The sequence below is a fragment of the Triplophysa rosa genome, linkage group LG18 (assembly GCF_024868665.1).
Source record: "Triplophysa rosa linkage group LG18, Trosa_1v2, whole genome shotgun sequence".
Lineage (NCBI taxonomy): Eukaryota > Metazoa > Chordata > Actinopteri > Cypriniformes > Nemacheilidae > Triplophysa > Triplophysa rosa.
Window position 1 is genome coordinate 10476328 of NC_079907.1, and position 15967 is coordinate 10492294.

Consider the following 15967-nt stretch of genomic DNA (forward strand, 5'->3'; position numbering starts at 1 on the left):
CCACTGAAACTGATTGGTTTAACCAACACGACACTTCAATACTGTTGAAATAATAGTAGTGCCCCCTTGTGCATGTTCTCCATGTCCATGCTAATGGCTCCTCCTGCAATAGAGAAAGAGAGAGAGAGAGACACACGGAGCTCAGCGCAGGGGGGAGCTGTCCGAAAAACACACCAACAACACCCCGAATAAGAAAACCTGCCCGGGTTGGTGGCCTCTTTGTCATAGACGGGTGGTTTGATTTGTTTCGGACCTGAGATTCGCGTAAATGGTAAGAACAAAGGAATAAGGTCCGAGGGAAGTGTATTTTTTCTGGCTAAAGTCACCTCGCCAAATGAACTCCGTCAGAGCGAGCAGCAGGAGACCCAGGCGAGTGTCGAGGCCGCGCCCGGTGCAGCCGGAAAGAAACAACGCAGAAAGAGGTGAGACCGGGGGTCTTTAATTCAACAACGCCTCAATGTAACGCCGTGTCGTGTGCGGCACGTTCTCTGTCCGACCCAACCCGGCCTGTCTGATGCCCCACGCCCTTACTTAAGCGGCTTGAGTTGAAACCGTCGAGGCTCATATATGCAGGCCAGGCCGCGCTTTGTTTGGGCTTCACGAGCCAGAACCGTAGACGGATAGCTTTTTAAACACTTGTCACGTTTCCGGGTTAACGTTTGGCCTGGGAACAAAGTGGTGGATTGAGAATTAGGTTTATCCCAGTTTAAGCCACCCCCCATAGTTTACATTTGGAAAAGAGATGTGAAAAGGGGGTTTAACGTTAAGCAGGGAAATCTCCGCTGCGTATCTGCTAGCGGAGGCTGCCATTTATATCGTTTATTTTGCTTATATCAGTATACCACTGTATAATCAACAATGACGCACAAACTCAGCTCTCAACAGCATTATTGTGTCCCATAACAAGTTTGCAATGTTCTTATGATGCTTTCAGTTTGGTTTAACGCTTTAGTTTTGAAGTTGCTCTGTGTTTACACCCTGCTAGCTAGCAACGCTAGCTAATGCGAGTAGCTGCGCAGTTGGGATCGCAACGCGCAAACGGGATTGAATTAAGAGGAATTCTATCAGAGATATGTGCGCAATTGTAGTTGATCACATTTGCGAGGTTGGTTTGAGTAGTTATTGTTACAGTTTTGTAACGATACATGTTATGGACAATAGCTTGGTTTGTGCTGGTGGTAGTGCATCTGCGATGATCAATCAGAAACCTTTTGTCTTTACGTTTAGTTGGGTTACAGACCCCCACTGACTTTCAGCTTTGCTTTAGAAAATATATTCACATTTTGAGACAACACTTTCATGCTCCTAGCTGTTTTATGTACACTATACATTTATGAAGGACTGAATGATTTATTTGGATCAGTAGTGCTCATACATTGCTGCTGAGACAAAACATTCGTTTATAGTTTAAATGGGAACCATGTATTTCAAAATAAAATAAGATTTAAGTATTCATTGAGATAAGCAAGTGTAGTGTGTAGGCACCCTTTGCAAACACATTTAAACTATGATAAGGCTTTATAAAAAGGAAGAATAACATTCCACTTGTGTGTATTTACACAATGACTACACTAAAAAGGTGGAGTATGATAAACCCCACACTGCAGGCTCTGTTTGGGCACATGTTTACTTGACATGGGCATCTCTTCTTGACATTCGGCTTTTACTCTCATACATCTTTCTTTAAAGGGGAAACCAAGTACCCGTATGTAAGCAGACAGAGAGTGAGCAGAATCCTGGCTTGTAAATAGCACCCATATTTTGTTTAGTGGGTGTAATGCGTTTTAAAGTGATAGTTCACCCTAAAATAAAATCTGTCATCATTTACTCAACCTCTTGTCATTTCAAACCTGTATGACAATCTTTCTTCCGTAGAACACAAAAGAAGATATTTTGAAGAATGTTGTTAACTTGCCCCAATAGAAATGAATGTGGGCCAAAGTGTTGTTTGGTTACCAACTTTCTTCAAAATATTATCTTTTGTGTTCTGTGGAAGAAAGAAAGTCATAAAGATTTGAAATGACAAGAGGGTGAGTAAATGATGACATATTTTTATTTTAGGGTGAACTATCACTTTAATCTTGTCATCTCAATGGTGGGATTGACCCACTGATCAAGTTGACTGGGCACAGATTTTGAGTTGAGCTTTCCTTACTCATCTTTCACTTTTGAATGTTGTCTCTAGGTACCAAATGTGCTGTAGAGAAGGACAGACTGTAAGCCTCTCAGGTACACCAGGTATTGACAGGTAGGTAGGGTACCCGCACACACAAACAGAGGTGAACAGGGAACCTAAAACATTTGTAGTTGAAGATAAAGCAGCATACATGGATGAAGATTCATTGTATACATTACAGAAGCTCTGTGGAAAGATTTTAGATGCGTAGCGTTCTCAGTTGATGGGTGGAAGTGTTGTCTTTACTGCTGTGGCTGTTTTCTTTGCAGTAGTGGATTATTTGTGCACACATGTCCTGCTTTATAACCACCAATTCAAATGGTCCCTTACTGCGGGCTTCCCTGTGGGTCGTAGTTAGACTTCCCCGGGTTCTCTTAGAGTTTCTCTCTTTGCTCCTACAGGCACAGTTCACAACGTGCACGCATATGAAAATCAGAAGTGTGCTGTGGAACTTTGAGCTTGTTCAGGGCAGGTTGAGATGTCTTGTTGAATAAAATGTTTTTTTTTCTGTGTTCTTTGTAGATGAGGACATCCCTGCAGATATGGTTGCAGAAGAATCCGGTCCAGGAGCTCAAAACAGTCCATACCAACTCCGCAGAAAGTCCCTGTTGCCTAAAAGAACCGTGTGCCCCACAAAAAGCAGTATGGAGGTAAAGATGAGCATTTATTTAGGCTGACTTTTTGGTTATAGTAGTTGCTCAGAAGCACACTACTGATGTTGTTTATGTGCGCAGGGAGCCTCCACTTCAGCCACAGAAAATTTTGGTCACAGAGCTAAACGTGCAAGAGTGTCCGGAAAATCCCATGACCTGCCAGGTGAGTGAGCAATTTTCAGAGATTTCCAGTTGTGACTCAAGTGTTATTGAGACATTCATTCATTCACTTTTATTTATGCAGCACTTTTCAACTGCACCTGCAGACCAAAGTGCTATACAATCAAGAAACACTTCATTAAAACATTTGAAAACAATTCGCACATTAAAACAACACACAGCTGAAACACACATCCTACTAATAATAACAAAAACTAATGGTTTTAAAAGCAATATTAAAACTATAAGCTCCAAAGGTTATGCCTTGCAGTCTTGCCACAAGTGTTGATAATGCCAAATACCCTTAACATATTTCCACAAAGTCAAAATGTACGTTGTTTGTGATTATATCTCCAGCCGCCCCCGCAGAGCAGTATCTCCAAGAGAAGCTTCCGGATGAAGTCGTCCTAAAGATCTTCTCCTACCTGCTGGAGCAGGATCTGTGCCAGGCCGCCTGCGTATGCAAGCGATTCAGTGAGCTTGCAAATGACCCCATTCTCTGGTGAGAATCTTTCAATAATAGTGTTTAGATTTGCAGAAACACTTGGGTTATTAATGATCGAGTAGTAGATTTGAACGAATGGTTAGATACACTGAAGAGTCACTTAAACAAGTGAAGATTGACAAGTAAATGTAATTAAATTGGCTGAAACACAACATAAACATTAAAAGGATTGATGTTTAGAATCAATGGTACTGATTTTGTGAGTAATTGTTTTGTGTGTCTGTTTGTTTCGCAGGAAGAGGTTGTACATGGAGGTGTTTGAGTACACGCGACCCATGATGCACCCAGAGCCGGGGAAGTTCTACCAGATCAACCCAGAAGAGTATGAGCAGCCCAATCCATGGAAGGAAAGTTTTCAGCAGTTGGTATGAGTGTTTGCTTTTTGTTCGTATTTAAAATATAAATATAAAATGACATTTTCATTTACTTATATATATATATATATATATATATATATACCTGTATATATATACAGGTGCTGGTCATATAATTAGAATATCATCAAAAAGTTGATTTATTTCACTAATTCCATTCAAAAAGTGAAACTTGTATATTATATTCATTCATTACACACAGACTGATATATTTCAAATGTTTATTTCTTTTAATTTTGATGATTATAACTGACAACTAATGAAAATCCCAAATTCAGTATCTCAGAAAATTAGAATATTACTTAAGACTAGTGTTGTCAAAAATATCGATATTTCGATAAGTATCGATACTGAAGAATCTGAAACGGTTCCAATACCCATGTCCCACGTATCGATATCAGCTGCGCGTTCCCGCTCTCTTTCTCTTTTCCGACAGTGAGTTAACACACTGCACGTGAACGCATAACAACAGAGCGCCGCCTCCTCTCACATACTTGACTCGTTTGCGGCAGTTAAATAGTGTTTATGTTAGAAAAGATGGCTAGTCTCAGTAACACATCTGGCGTGGTGCACACTCGTTACGCTTCCCGTGTTTACCATAGCGATCCATGTATGTGCGCTGATCAATAATTTTATCCACTCGTTTCATTCGCCCTGGTTATATGTTGTTTATGTTAGTACAGAGTCTCCGCAACAGTTCTCATGTTTAATGCACGCGTTTCTGTCTTTATGTGCGCTCATCAATGATTACAGTATGGGCCTATGTGAATAAAAGCCAATTTAGCCAAATAAAAATGTAGGGTATTAACTAACATTAACGAACAATGAATGAGCAATACATTTGTTCAAGTATTTATTCATCTCTTTTAAATGTTAGTTAAAAAATACAACTATTTATGTAAGCTCCCCTGTTGAAAAATCCAGTATATGCTGGGTAAGGTATGTTTTGATCGATGCTGGTTTGATCTTAAACCAGCTAAGAACCATCTTAAATCAGCATATGACCATCTTAAACCAGCACATGAACAGTTTAAACCAGCACAAACCAGCAAACCAGCATCAAAACATACCAAACCAGCATAGGCTGGTTTTTTCAACAGGGTCTGGTCTATTAATACTGACAAATACAACTTTGACTTTAAATAGTAAATGTATTTGTAAAATTAACATTAGATTAACAATTAATAAATAATGTAAAAATATATACCTCATTGTCTAGTCTTGTAGAATTTAACTTCAAATAAAAATTAAAAAGGCCTATATTGCTATTGCTTATTAGGGCCTTATTGCTATGGCAGTTTATTCCCCGTGGTATCGAAAATGGTATCGAATATCGATATTTTTTTAGGTATTGAATCGAAGTTAGAAATTCCAGTATCGTGACAACACTACTTAAGACCAATACAAAGAAAGGATTTTTAGAAATCTTGGCCAACTGAAAAGTATGAACATGAAAAGTATGAGCATGTACAGCACTCAATACTTAGTTGGGGCTCCTTTTGCCTGAATTACTGCAGCAATGCGGCGTGGCATGGAGTGGATCAGTCTGTGGCACTGCTCAGGTGTTATGAGAGCCCAGGTTGCTCTGATAGTGGCCTTCAGCTCTTCTGCATTGTTGGGTCTGGCATATCGCATCTTCCTCTTCACAATACCCCATAGATTTTCTATGGGGTTAAGGTCAGGCGAGTTTGCTGGCCAATTAAGAACAGGGATACCATGGTCCTTAAACCAGGTACTGGTAGCTTTGGCACTGTGTGCAGGTGCCAAGTCCTGTTGGAAAATGAAATCTGCATCTCCATAAAGTTGGTCAGCAGCAGGAAGCATGAAGTGCTCTAAAACTTCCTGGTATACGGCTGCGTTGACCTTGGACCTCAGAAAACACAGTGGACCAACACCAGCAGATGACATGGCACCCCAAACCATCACTGACTGTGGAAACTTTACACTGGACCTCAAGCAACGTGGATTCTGTGCCTCTCCTCTCTTCCTCCAGACTCTGGGACCCTGATTTCCAAAGGAAATGCAAAATTTACTTTCATCAGAGAACATAACTTTGGACCACTCAGCAGCAGTCCAGTCCTTTTTGTCTTTAGCCCAGGCGAGACGCTTCTGACGCTGTCTGTTGTTCAAGAGTAGCTTGACACAAGAAATGCGACAGCTGAAACCCATGTCTTGCATACGTCTGTGCGTAGTGGTTCTTGAAGCACTGACTCCAGGTGCAGTCCACTCTTTGTGATTCTCCCCCACATTTTTGAATGGGTTTTGTTTCACAATCCTCTCCAGGGTGCGGTTATCCCTATTGCTTGTACACTTTTTTCTACCACAACTTTTCCTTCCCTTCGCCTCTCTATTAATGTGCTTGGACACAGAGCTCTGTGAACAGCCAGCCTCTTTTGCAATGACCTTTTGTGTCTTGCCCTCCTTGTGCAAGGTGTCAATGGTCGTCTTTTGGACAACTGTCAAGTCAGCAGTCTTCCCCATGATTGTGTAGCCTACAGAACTAGACTGAGAGACCATTTAAAGGCATTTGCAGGTGTTTTGAGTTAATTAGCTGATTAGAATGTGGCACCAGGTGTCTTCAATATTGAACCTTTTCACAATATTCTAATTTTCTGAGATACTGAATTTGGGGTTTTTATTAGTTGTCAGATATAATCATCAAAATGAAAAGAAATAAACATTTGAAATATATCAGTCTGTGTGTAATGAATAAATATAATATACAAGTTTCACTTTTTGAATGGAATTTATAAGCGGGTTTCCATAACTCTGTCGAAAAATTTCGAATTAAAAACCCTTAATTCGCAAAAAAGTTTTTACGCTAACTTGAGGTGGTTTTTCTTTTTTGCGAAAAAGGTTAATGCGAATAATGGGAGATGGAAACGCATTTGTCGAATAAATTCCTCCAAAAAGTCACGTAACTGCACTATGAGACGGCGTAACCTAACCAAAGTAATGATCTTGTGACACAGAATGAGAAATGTTGTTATGGTCATTCTTAAATGCCTGAGCAAAGTCGTCAAAGTATTCTGTAATTGCCTCTTAGAACTGTCACGACAGTGTTTCAGGAGGCTGTGTGTACAGCAGGCATCCACAAAAGCACCGCATTTATTGTGTTTCGTAATCGTCTGCTTGCGCATGTATTATTATATATGAAAATCATTATATTCAGTGGCTTCTCTTACTTTTCTTACTGATATTTAGTGGCAGTTTATTAGGAAGTGACGGTTGACTATTTGGATGGAAACGGTGCTTATTCGAAAATGTTTTATGCGATATTCCAATTTTGCACATAAGCTAAATTCGCAACTTTGGATGGAAACCCGGCTAGTGAAATAAATAAACTTTTTGATGATATTCTAATTATATGACCAGCACCTGTATATGCTCATGTTGCCCCGAACTCGTCTTTCTAAACAGGAGATACACAAGGACATCAGACAAAGTTGAATGCACACGAGCATGTTCAGCTCGCTTATTATTTGAAAAGAACCACACATTTTTTTGGTTAAAACCATCCCGATGTTTAAGCAGTTTGCAGTGAATTTATGCTGGCCGCTATGACACCATTGTCATCACCAATGAAGACATCATTTACATTGTTTATGTTGCATCCATCACGTTTGTGTTTCATCAGAAAGTAAAATTGTTCTTTACCTGTGATAATATTTTACAATTTTTAAGTCCCCTATGTATTAACATTCATCTTGAAACCACAGGGCTGACCGTCAGATGTTAAAATGAGACTACATAATAACTCATTTTCTTATGTCTATGCTTTTTGTATTTTTCAGTATAAAGGAGCACATGTAAAACCTGGTTTTGCTGAGCACTTTTATAGCAATCCCGCCAGATATAAAGGCAGAGAGAATATGTTGGTATGGACCTTTGACTTGTAAATTTAACTTTATATTGCTTTTTCTGTTCTGTGCTCAAAATTCAATAAACGCATTGAAACGTTTCAGCTCCACTATAATGGCTGTGTTTTTCTGGTTGGCAGTATTACGACACCATTGAAGATGCACTGGGAGGGGTGCAGGAAGCCCATTTCGACGGCCTGATATTTGTCCATTCTGGCATTTACACAGATGAATGGATCTACATTGAGTCCCCCATCACAATGATTGGCGCAGGTGAATCTGACAACCCTGTTTTCTTTTTTTCCCAATAGCATTTACCTTTCTATCTTAAACTTAACTTCAGCCGTGACCTTATGACCTTACATCCTTGGGCTGAAGTCACAAACACCCTGTTTCTGTTCCTACAGCCTCAGGGAAGGTAGCTGACAAGGTTGTCATTGAAAACACTAGAGATTCAACGTTTGTCTTTATGGAGGGATCTGAAGACGCTTATGTGGGCTACATGACCATCAGGGTAAGTGCAGGATTTTTTAAGCGGATGTAACACACAGATGTAACACACACAGTTTCTGCCAATCTCATATTAATCTTGAGTACCTATAGAGTAGTATTGCATGCTTCGTATCTTCGAAGAGTCTTTAGTTTGATCACATTTATAAAAGACAGATACAGCTGTTCGATTATTTCAGAGAACGGCGGGAGTACAGCACGAGCACACAATACATTGTCGCATGATCCCTGCATAACTGTTGATTCACTAAGTTGGTGTTATATAACTTATGCACGTACATGCCGATTGCCAACAAAACAAAGACATATGACACAGTTGCACTTACAGCGTGCGGTTCATGACCAGCATCTTTTAGCGCTGGGACCGCTCCATCTATCAGTTTCAAAAGATCTCCAAATCCAGCGTTATATCCACCGTTTATATAACATTCCTCATCGAAATGCAGTGAACAAACAAACACTGAACTTCGTGATCGCAGTGCTCTCTATTTCTCGCTCCAGCTAGTTGACATGTGCCCATGCTCCTTCTCCCGCTCTCATTGGTTAACGCGTGGGCATGCTCTTTCATCTCGCTCATGCGGGTTGACCCATGGGTATGCTTTTCCGGGAGATTTGTCTGATAAGGGACTATTAAAAGTTGTTACGTAAGGGAATTTCATGTTCGAAAAAACTTTATACGAAACCTATACGAACGCTGGGGGGAGTGTATCGAGCACAGAAATACTACGTCATACGTCCAACTTGTTTTTTGACAAGTTGACCATGTCAAGCATGAGAAGCCAGCATGTTTAACAGTGTAAAGTCAGAATGCATCCCATGATACTGAATGGAGTAGAATATTGTGAAATATATTCAATGTTAAATTATGGCTAATGGCTTTGTTACTTGTGATTGCATTTTTTGCCTAGTTAATTTCTGACCCTGTATTTCATATACAGTTCAACCCTGATGATAAATCAGCCCAGCATCATAATGCTCATCACTGTTTGGAGATCACCGTTAACTGCAGCCCAAACATCGACCACTGTGTTATCCGCAGCACCTGCACAGGTCCCTTCTACTTCCACTACACACCAATGAATAAACTTACATTTATATAAAGCATGTCCTGTCCTCAGACTTGCACTGATCTAACTAACCATGCGTCTTAAATTTATAAATGTTTTATGACAAATTTGTTTTCTTTTTTATGTGCAGTTACTGTAAATGAACAATAGCCATATGGAAAATCTAGATTAAAGAGATCTGTCATCGCACTCTTGTCATTTCAAACCTGTATGACTGACTCTCTTTCACATAACACAAAAGAAGATATTTTGAAGAATGTTGTTAACTGGCCCCCATTCACTTGTATTGTTTTTGTCCATACAAAGCGGTGAATGGGGGGCCGGTGCTGTTCGGTTACCAACTAAAAAACAAAAAAAAATCTTTTGTGTTCTGCGGAAAAAAAAGTCATAGAGGTTTGAAATGACAAGAGGGTAAGTAAATGATGACAGAATTTTCATTTTTGGTGAACTATCACATTAGGTTTAAATGTATTTATTTGGTCAACAGTGCATTTGAGATATACAGTTAAGTTGTAATTTAGTTCCTGTAACATGTTAAAGCACAGAAACTTTATTAACTGGGTGATTTTTGTCTCTTCGTCTGTTACAGTGGGATCAGCGGTATGTGTAAGCGGTCAGGGTGCTGGTCCTACCATAAAACATTGCAACATCAGCGATTGTGAAAACGTTGGGCTGTACATCACTGATCACGCACAGGTATGTACATAAATTCTATATTAAAACGCTGTAGTTGATTTTTGGACACTGTTTCGACAGACAACAATCAGGGATGTGATCTTTCCGTATAAATACGGATTTCCGTATTTTTTGATCTCGCTGGGATCAACCACGTAAATCACGTAATTTGATTTATTTTCATTCGACGGGATTGGGGGTGGGGGTTTGGGGATGTGCGCGTTGTCATCATACAGCCGGCCAACAGGATCCTTTCTACGCTTGTTATAAATGCAGAGCGACCGCTTTATTCAAAACATAATATAATAAATAATTTATAAATGCGTTGAAGTCTCTACTGAATGCATACATTTAAATGAACGAAAACCGCATCATGCAGTGTTTGCAAATACCTTTATTACATGTGGATTAATGCGGACAAACGCTGTATGGATGACGTAGATGCGCCATCTAGTGGCTGTCTATGGAAGTCTCTTGAGGCCACAGTATTCTTTACTTTTTGTGTTATTTATTCTTTACAATTCTTGTTTAACTAATAATTTCTGATTACAATAAAATGAAAAGTAGGCCTAATATAAACTACTCAAGGGGTGCCATTTGTTAATGCCATCTTATTTGACATTAGCATAAGATATTTGCACAAAGCATCAACCTATTTTATGAAATATTGTTTAGGTGACTGTTAAACTAATAAACATTTCAACCGATATTTCCAAAATTGACAATCAGAATTGGCTAATTATAATAGTTTGTTTTTGTGTTTGTTGCTAAGTGAAAAATATCTATTTTTGGCAAACAGTTGCCTGTTTTTAATAATCTAACATTTAATTAGGAACATTGAAGACTATTTTTGGGGGGGGGGGTTGGGTGAGGGTGCGTGCAGTCTTCCTTCTTTTTGTCCTTGGCTGATCACGTGCCTGAACAATGTTGTGTTGCAGGGTATTTATGAAGACAATGAAATCTCAAACAATGCGCTTGCGGGTATCTGGGTAAAAAACCACGGCAATCCTATAATCAGACGTAATCATATCCACCACGGCAGAGACGTAGGAGTGTTTACCTTCGACCATGGCATGGTAAATGTTCCAAACAACTGTTCATTCACTGACACCAACCATTCTACCATTATTCAGTGAACTGTTTCTCTGTCTCCCTCTGCAGGGCTACTTTGAGAGCTGTAATATCCACAGGAACAGGATCGCAGGGTTTGAGGTGAAAGCATATGCTAACCCCACTGTGGTACGCTGTGAGATCCACCATGGCCAAACGGGGGGCATCTACGTACATGAGAAGGGCCGAGGGCAGTTTTTAGAAAATAAAATCTATGCCAATAATTTCGCCGGGGTATGGATCACCTCCAACAGTGATCCGACTATAAGGTCAGTATTGGAAATTGACTTTTCAGTGCCATGCTAATAATGATCAAAAATGTACTTTCAACCTGAAAATAATTATGGACTTGATATATTCATTATAAAGTCAGTTGTGCTTGTAAAGCATTTCACTAAACACTCAACACCTAAAAAAAGAGGTTTCTGTGCTTAATCTAGGGGAAATGCCATTTTCAATGGAAACCAAGGGGGAGTTTACATATTTGGTGATGGTAGAGGCCTAATTGAGGGAAATGATATTTATGGAAATGCCCTGGCTGGAATTCAGATCAGAACGAACAGCTGTCCTATCGTGAGACACAACAAGATTCATGATGGCCAGCATGGAGGGATCTATGTGGTGAGCATGCACATTCACTTGTGCAGCACTTCATTTTAATACAAGGAGGATTGTAGACACAACAATCAAGTACACCACATATACTTCTTAAATGCATTGTTATAACCTGATTTGGTCTGTTTTGTCTTTTTAATGTCTGCAGCATGAAAAGGGCCAGGGTGTAATAGAGGAGAATGAGGTGTACAGCAACACTCTGGCAGGCGTGTGGGTCACAACAGGAAGCACACCAGTGCTCAGGAGGAACAGGATACACAGCGGCAAACAGGTTTGGAACTTAAACAATAACATGGATCCTCGTCTAGGTTTTGTTTTTTCTCTGGTCTTCAGTAAAAATTGCCATTTTTCTATAAAGGTTGGGGTGTATTTCTATGACAATGGACACGGAGTACTGGAGGATAATGATATCTACAATCACATGTACTCTGGAGTCCAGATCAGGTTGGGAAAGTAACTGATTTTCTCCCTAAAAGAGTATAAAGAGAATAAACGGTATAATCATAACAACTGTAATGCATTCCTATATTGAATACATTTTCTTAATTCTTGTTCTTTTTTGTTTCGCAAAAAGAACTGGAAGCAATCCAAAAATCCGAAGAAATAAAATATGGGGCGGGCAAAATGGAGGCATCCTTGTTTACAACTCTGGTAAGTATTGTATCTGATCCTTCTCTATTGTGTCTGTTCGTATTTGACTGATGTGCGACATGGAGCTTTCATCTGAGAAATTTCTCTCTTTTGTGCTATAAATCTGCAAAAAAATGTGTTTTCATCATACTTCTGCCACTGCTTCATTGAGCTGCCCAGATTTGAGAACAACAATGTCTTGGGTGATTTGTTTTTAGGGCTGGGCTTCATCGAGGACAATGAGATCTTTGATAATGCCATGGCAGGGGTGTGGATTAAGACGGACAGCAACCCCACGCTGCGCAGAAATAAGATTCATGATGGTCGGGATGGGGGCATTTGCATATTCAACGGTGGGAGGGGTAAGAATGGAGAGGATGATCTCTGTTTGCTCATGGATACAATATAGAAAACGCTACACCAGCTGATTTGCAGTTAAAGAATAATAAACAGTGCAGATTCCAAGACAAAGACCAAAGATCTTGAGTTTGCTTAATGATTAATCCTAATAAGCCATCGCAGTTAGGCTTCATCTGGGTTGAGGAAGAGATCACTTTGTACCTATTTCTTCTGAATATTGAAGAAATAGTGTTGACTATAAAACTAATAGCAGTGTGTATATTTGGACATTCAGGGTTGTTGGAAGAGAACGACATCTTCAGAAATGCACAAGCTGGTGTTCTCATCAGCACAAACAGCCACCCGGTGCTGCGAAAGAACCGGATATTTGATGGTTTTGCTGCAGGTCAGTATACAGTTAAGGTCCAAAGTGCCTATTCAATGCATTGTGAGTGATGCAGTATAAAAAAGACCTGTTTGTCTTTTTAGTGTGAATTAAATTAGACATACTATGTTGTTTTCAATACATTCATCCAAAACTTTTTCTCTCCCTCTGTCCCGCTTTAAGGCATTGAAATTACGAATCATGCCACTGCAACCCTGGAAGGCAATCAAATATTCAACAATAGATTTGGAGGCTTATTTCTAGCCTCTGGTGTCAATGTTACAATGAAAGGTAAGCGTTATCATTGAAACTAAAAAAAGAGTATCTTTTTTTGGTGCCATGTCCCTAAAACAAAGGTTTTTTCCCAACTGCCTAGATAATAAAATCATGAACAATCAAGATGCCATAGAAAAGGCTGTAAGCAGAGGTCAGTGCCTGTACAAGATTTCCAGTTACACCAGCTACCCCATGCACGATTTCTACAGGTAATCCAAAGGCAGGCAACTTAAAATAGTCTGCTTTGCAAACTATCGGAAATCGTTGTATTTCATCCTTTTCTCTTCTCTTGCATTAGGTGTCATACCTGTAACACAACAGACCGGAATGCAATTTGTGTGAATTGTATTAAGAAGTGCCACCAAGGGCATGATGTGGAGTTTATACGACATGATAGGTTAGTGTGCATTACATCTTGGTTTTTCTTTAGGTGTTTTATCTGTATATTTTTAGTGTAATAAACCCACAAGTGTTGCCATAGTTCCAGTCAGAGCACAAATTTATCTTCACTAATCCCTCTCCTAATCGGCCCTATCTAGGTTTTTTTGTGACTGCGGCGCAGGTACATTGTCCAATCCTTGCACATTGGCTGGAGAGCCAACCCATGACACGGACACTCTTTATGACTCTGCACCTCCCATAGAATCCAACACGTTACAGCACAACTGAGATTAAGCTCATCCGTCATCACAGCACCCTGGTCTTCATTTTACCTGCCTACAGATCCAGAGCGCCTGCCATTTCTGGGCCAGAGATACCTTTTGTGCACAGTGTGTGTGGATAACAAAATGTCAGACTTTGAATTAATACATTTAAGAGAACTACAACAGTGAAACTCAGAACTCCGTGTAAAGCTGCCTCAGTACTGGACGCAGACTCCTGTATATTGCTAACCGGAAAGGTATCTTGGATGCAAGGAGTTCTACTTGGAATACTCTCAACGTACAGCGAAATAATGGTTGGGAGAACAACAGAAAATTTGGAAGAGGAAAATATTGTGAAGCAATATGTTGACTCAGGATTAAGGAGATTATGGAGGTGGTACCACAGTTGTATTGAGTTTGGGAAGGGAATAAACTTTCTTCGTTCCTTCCGACCGCATAGTCTTACGGTGTGCACGCACGCGCGTGCCCTGTGCGACTTCAGCGTGGAGATTGAAGACGAGTTGTGCTGCCGAATATGTACAGACCTAACCGCGGCCGGAGCCACTAGAAGCTATAGATAACCGTTTCTCGGATTAGAGGCAGAGCCATACCACTATGGCTTCCTCCACGACTGTTTTTTGACAGCCGATGTGCTGTAATATATGTATGATATAAAAAATTAACAAAAAACAATGTGATTAGCACTTGCTTTTTTAAAATGTTAATATGTTATTCTGATCTACAAATATGATTTTAATGCTTTCTCATGTAGTTTTGTATTTTCAGGCAAAAAACATTTACTGTATTTGAATGTCTTTTATTTTATTATATATTATTATTATTGTTGTTATTAATATTTTTGTTAGCACATATTAGGCTTGCTGTAATTATACTCATGTCTCAGCATATAAGTTCTTTCTGTGAAAGAGGAATAACAAAGATCAGAAAACACTACATTGTCCTCCAGCATTTTTTTTTCTTTTTATGAGGTGACGTTTTTGAAGTTAACTTCTTTTAAGTGACCGATTGATGTGTGGAACTTACGGTATTCAGTTATGGTTGTGCAGGTTACATGGTGTGTTGCTGCCATTATAAGAACGGTTATTTTGTTTGCCTGTTGTAATTCCCTTTCTAAATGTTTGGAGTTTTAATCTCAAAGCCTTTTAAAGTGTTAACCAAGGGCCCAACGAACTCTGAAACATTGCTCAACTTCATACAGAATGTAAAAATGATCCCAGAGCATTTTTATTACATTAATATTTGTCCATAACTGATTAAAAAATGCAACCAAAATATATTTTTAGCATTTTTATTTATTTTTTTGCATTACTTGTGCCTGTTTCAAATATGCTAAAAAGCCTTGCTGGAGTTGGTTATATTGGGGGCCTCTGGTCCCTTTCAAAGCTGAGACAAGTATCTCTACAGCCCCATTGTCTTTTTTTGCCCCTCAAACTCCATCTATGTGTAATGTGGTGACTGTGGCTTCTCATGCAGCCTGAATTTTATGCATGTGTACCATAACATCTAGACTTAATATATTGTGAAGTCTTCAATAACCATTATGTAGATGCTAGTATGAATTTAAAAAGGGTTTAATTTCCTAGAAAAGAACAGAAACTGGTCATTTTTAAGAAAATAAACTTTATTAGATCAAAGCTGGCTTGAGTTTGTTAATTCCTGATGGTGAAGTTCCTGATATAAACATAAAGCTCTGCAACCCCTAACCTCTGTAAGGGGTACAGTATACTTTGCCTTCAAGAGCTTGTTAAACAGGACTTGATAACGGTTATTATAAGACCTCCCTGATTGCAGGTGTCGCCTTCCTGTAATAAATGAATATGCTGAATACTCTACACAAAGCAAATATAGTAGGCAACGTTCTTAAAGCAGGGCCCTGTGCTAGCAGACTTTTACAGCTGTGTGCTTCAATGGGCTTTATCTAGTCTGATAAGAATAGGTCGTTATTGACTCAATTCATAATGCCTTGGG

The 15967-nt window shown here is 39.5% G+C and overlaps 1 protein-coding gene across 2 annotated transcripts; it reads left to right on the forward strand.

Moving 5' to 3' along the window:
* Nucleotides 1-121: 121 nt before the first annotated feature.
* fbxo11b (F-box protein 11b) lies at nt 122-15633 on the forward strand. Of its 2 annotated transcripts, XM_057357881.1 has the most exons (23): nt 122-422; nt 2186-2248; nt 2699-2826; nt 2911-2992; nt 3346-3490; nt 3729-3858; nt 7662-7745; nt 7868-8000; nt 8135-8241; nt 9176-9287; nt 9894-10000; nt 10918-11055; nt 11141-11358; nt 11530-11710; nt 11853-11975; nt 12063-12148; nt 12279-12355; nt 12553-12696; nt 12969-13079; nt 13242-13349; nt 13435-13543; nt 13633-13731; nt 13874-15633. In XM_057357881.1, the coding sequence occupies exons 3-23, from the start codon at nt 2719-2721 to the stop codon at nt 14001-14003; spliced, it is 2532 nt and encodes an 843-aa protein (XP_057213864.1). In that variant the 5' UTR covers nt 122-422; nt 2186-2248; nt 2699-2718; the 3' UTR covers nt 14004-15633. The 2 variants fall into 2 exon arrangements, with proteins under 2 accessions (XP_057213864.1, XP_057213863.1); XM_057357880.1 differs by lacking the exon at nt 2186-2248 and having other exon boundaries at nt 123-422.
* The last annotated feature ends 334 nt before the right edge of the window (nt 15634-15967 follow it).

Excerpts from the sequence above, each read along its gene's own strand:
- fbxo11b (XM_057357880.1), top strand. The coding sequence starts at position 335 with ATGAACTCCGTCAGAGCGAGCAGCAGGAGACCCAGGCGAGTGTCGAGG. Across the intron at positions 10,001-10,917 it reads ACATCACTGATCACGCACAG|GGTATTTATGAAGACAATGA; the intron begins GTATGTACATAA and ends GTTGTGTTGCAG. Across the intron at positions 13,080-13,241 it reads ATTTGATGGTTTTGCTGCAG|GCATTGAAATTACGAATCAT; the intron begins GTCAGTATACAG and ends TCCCGCTTTAAG.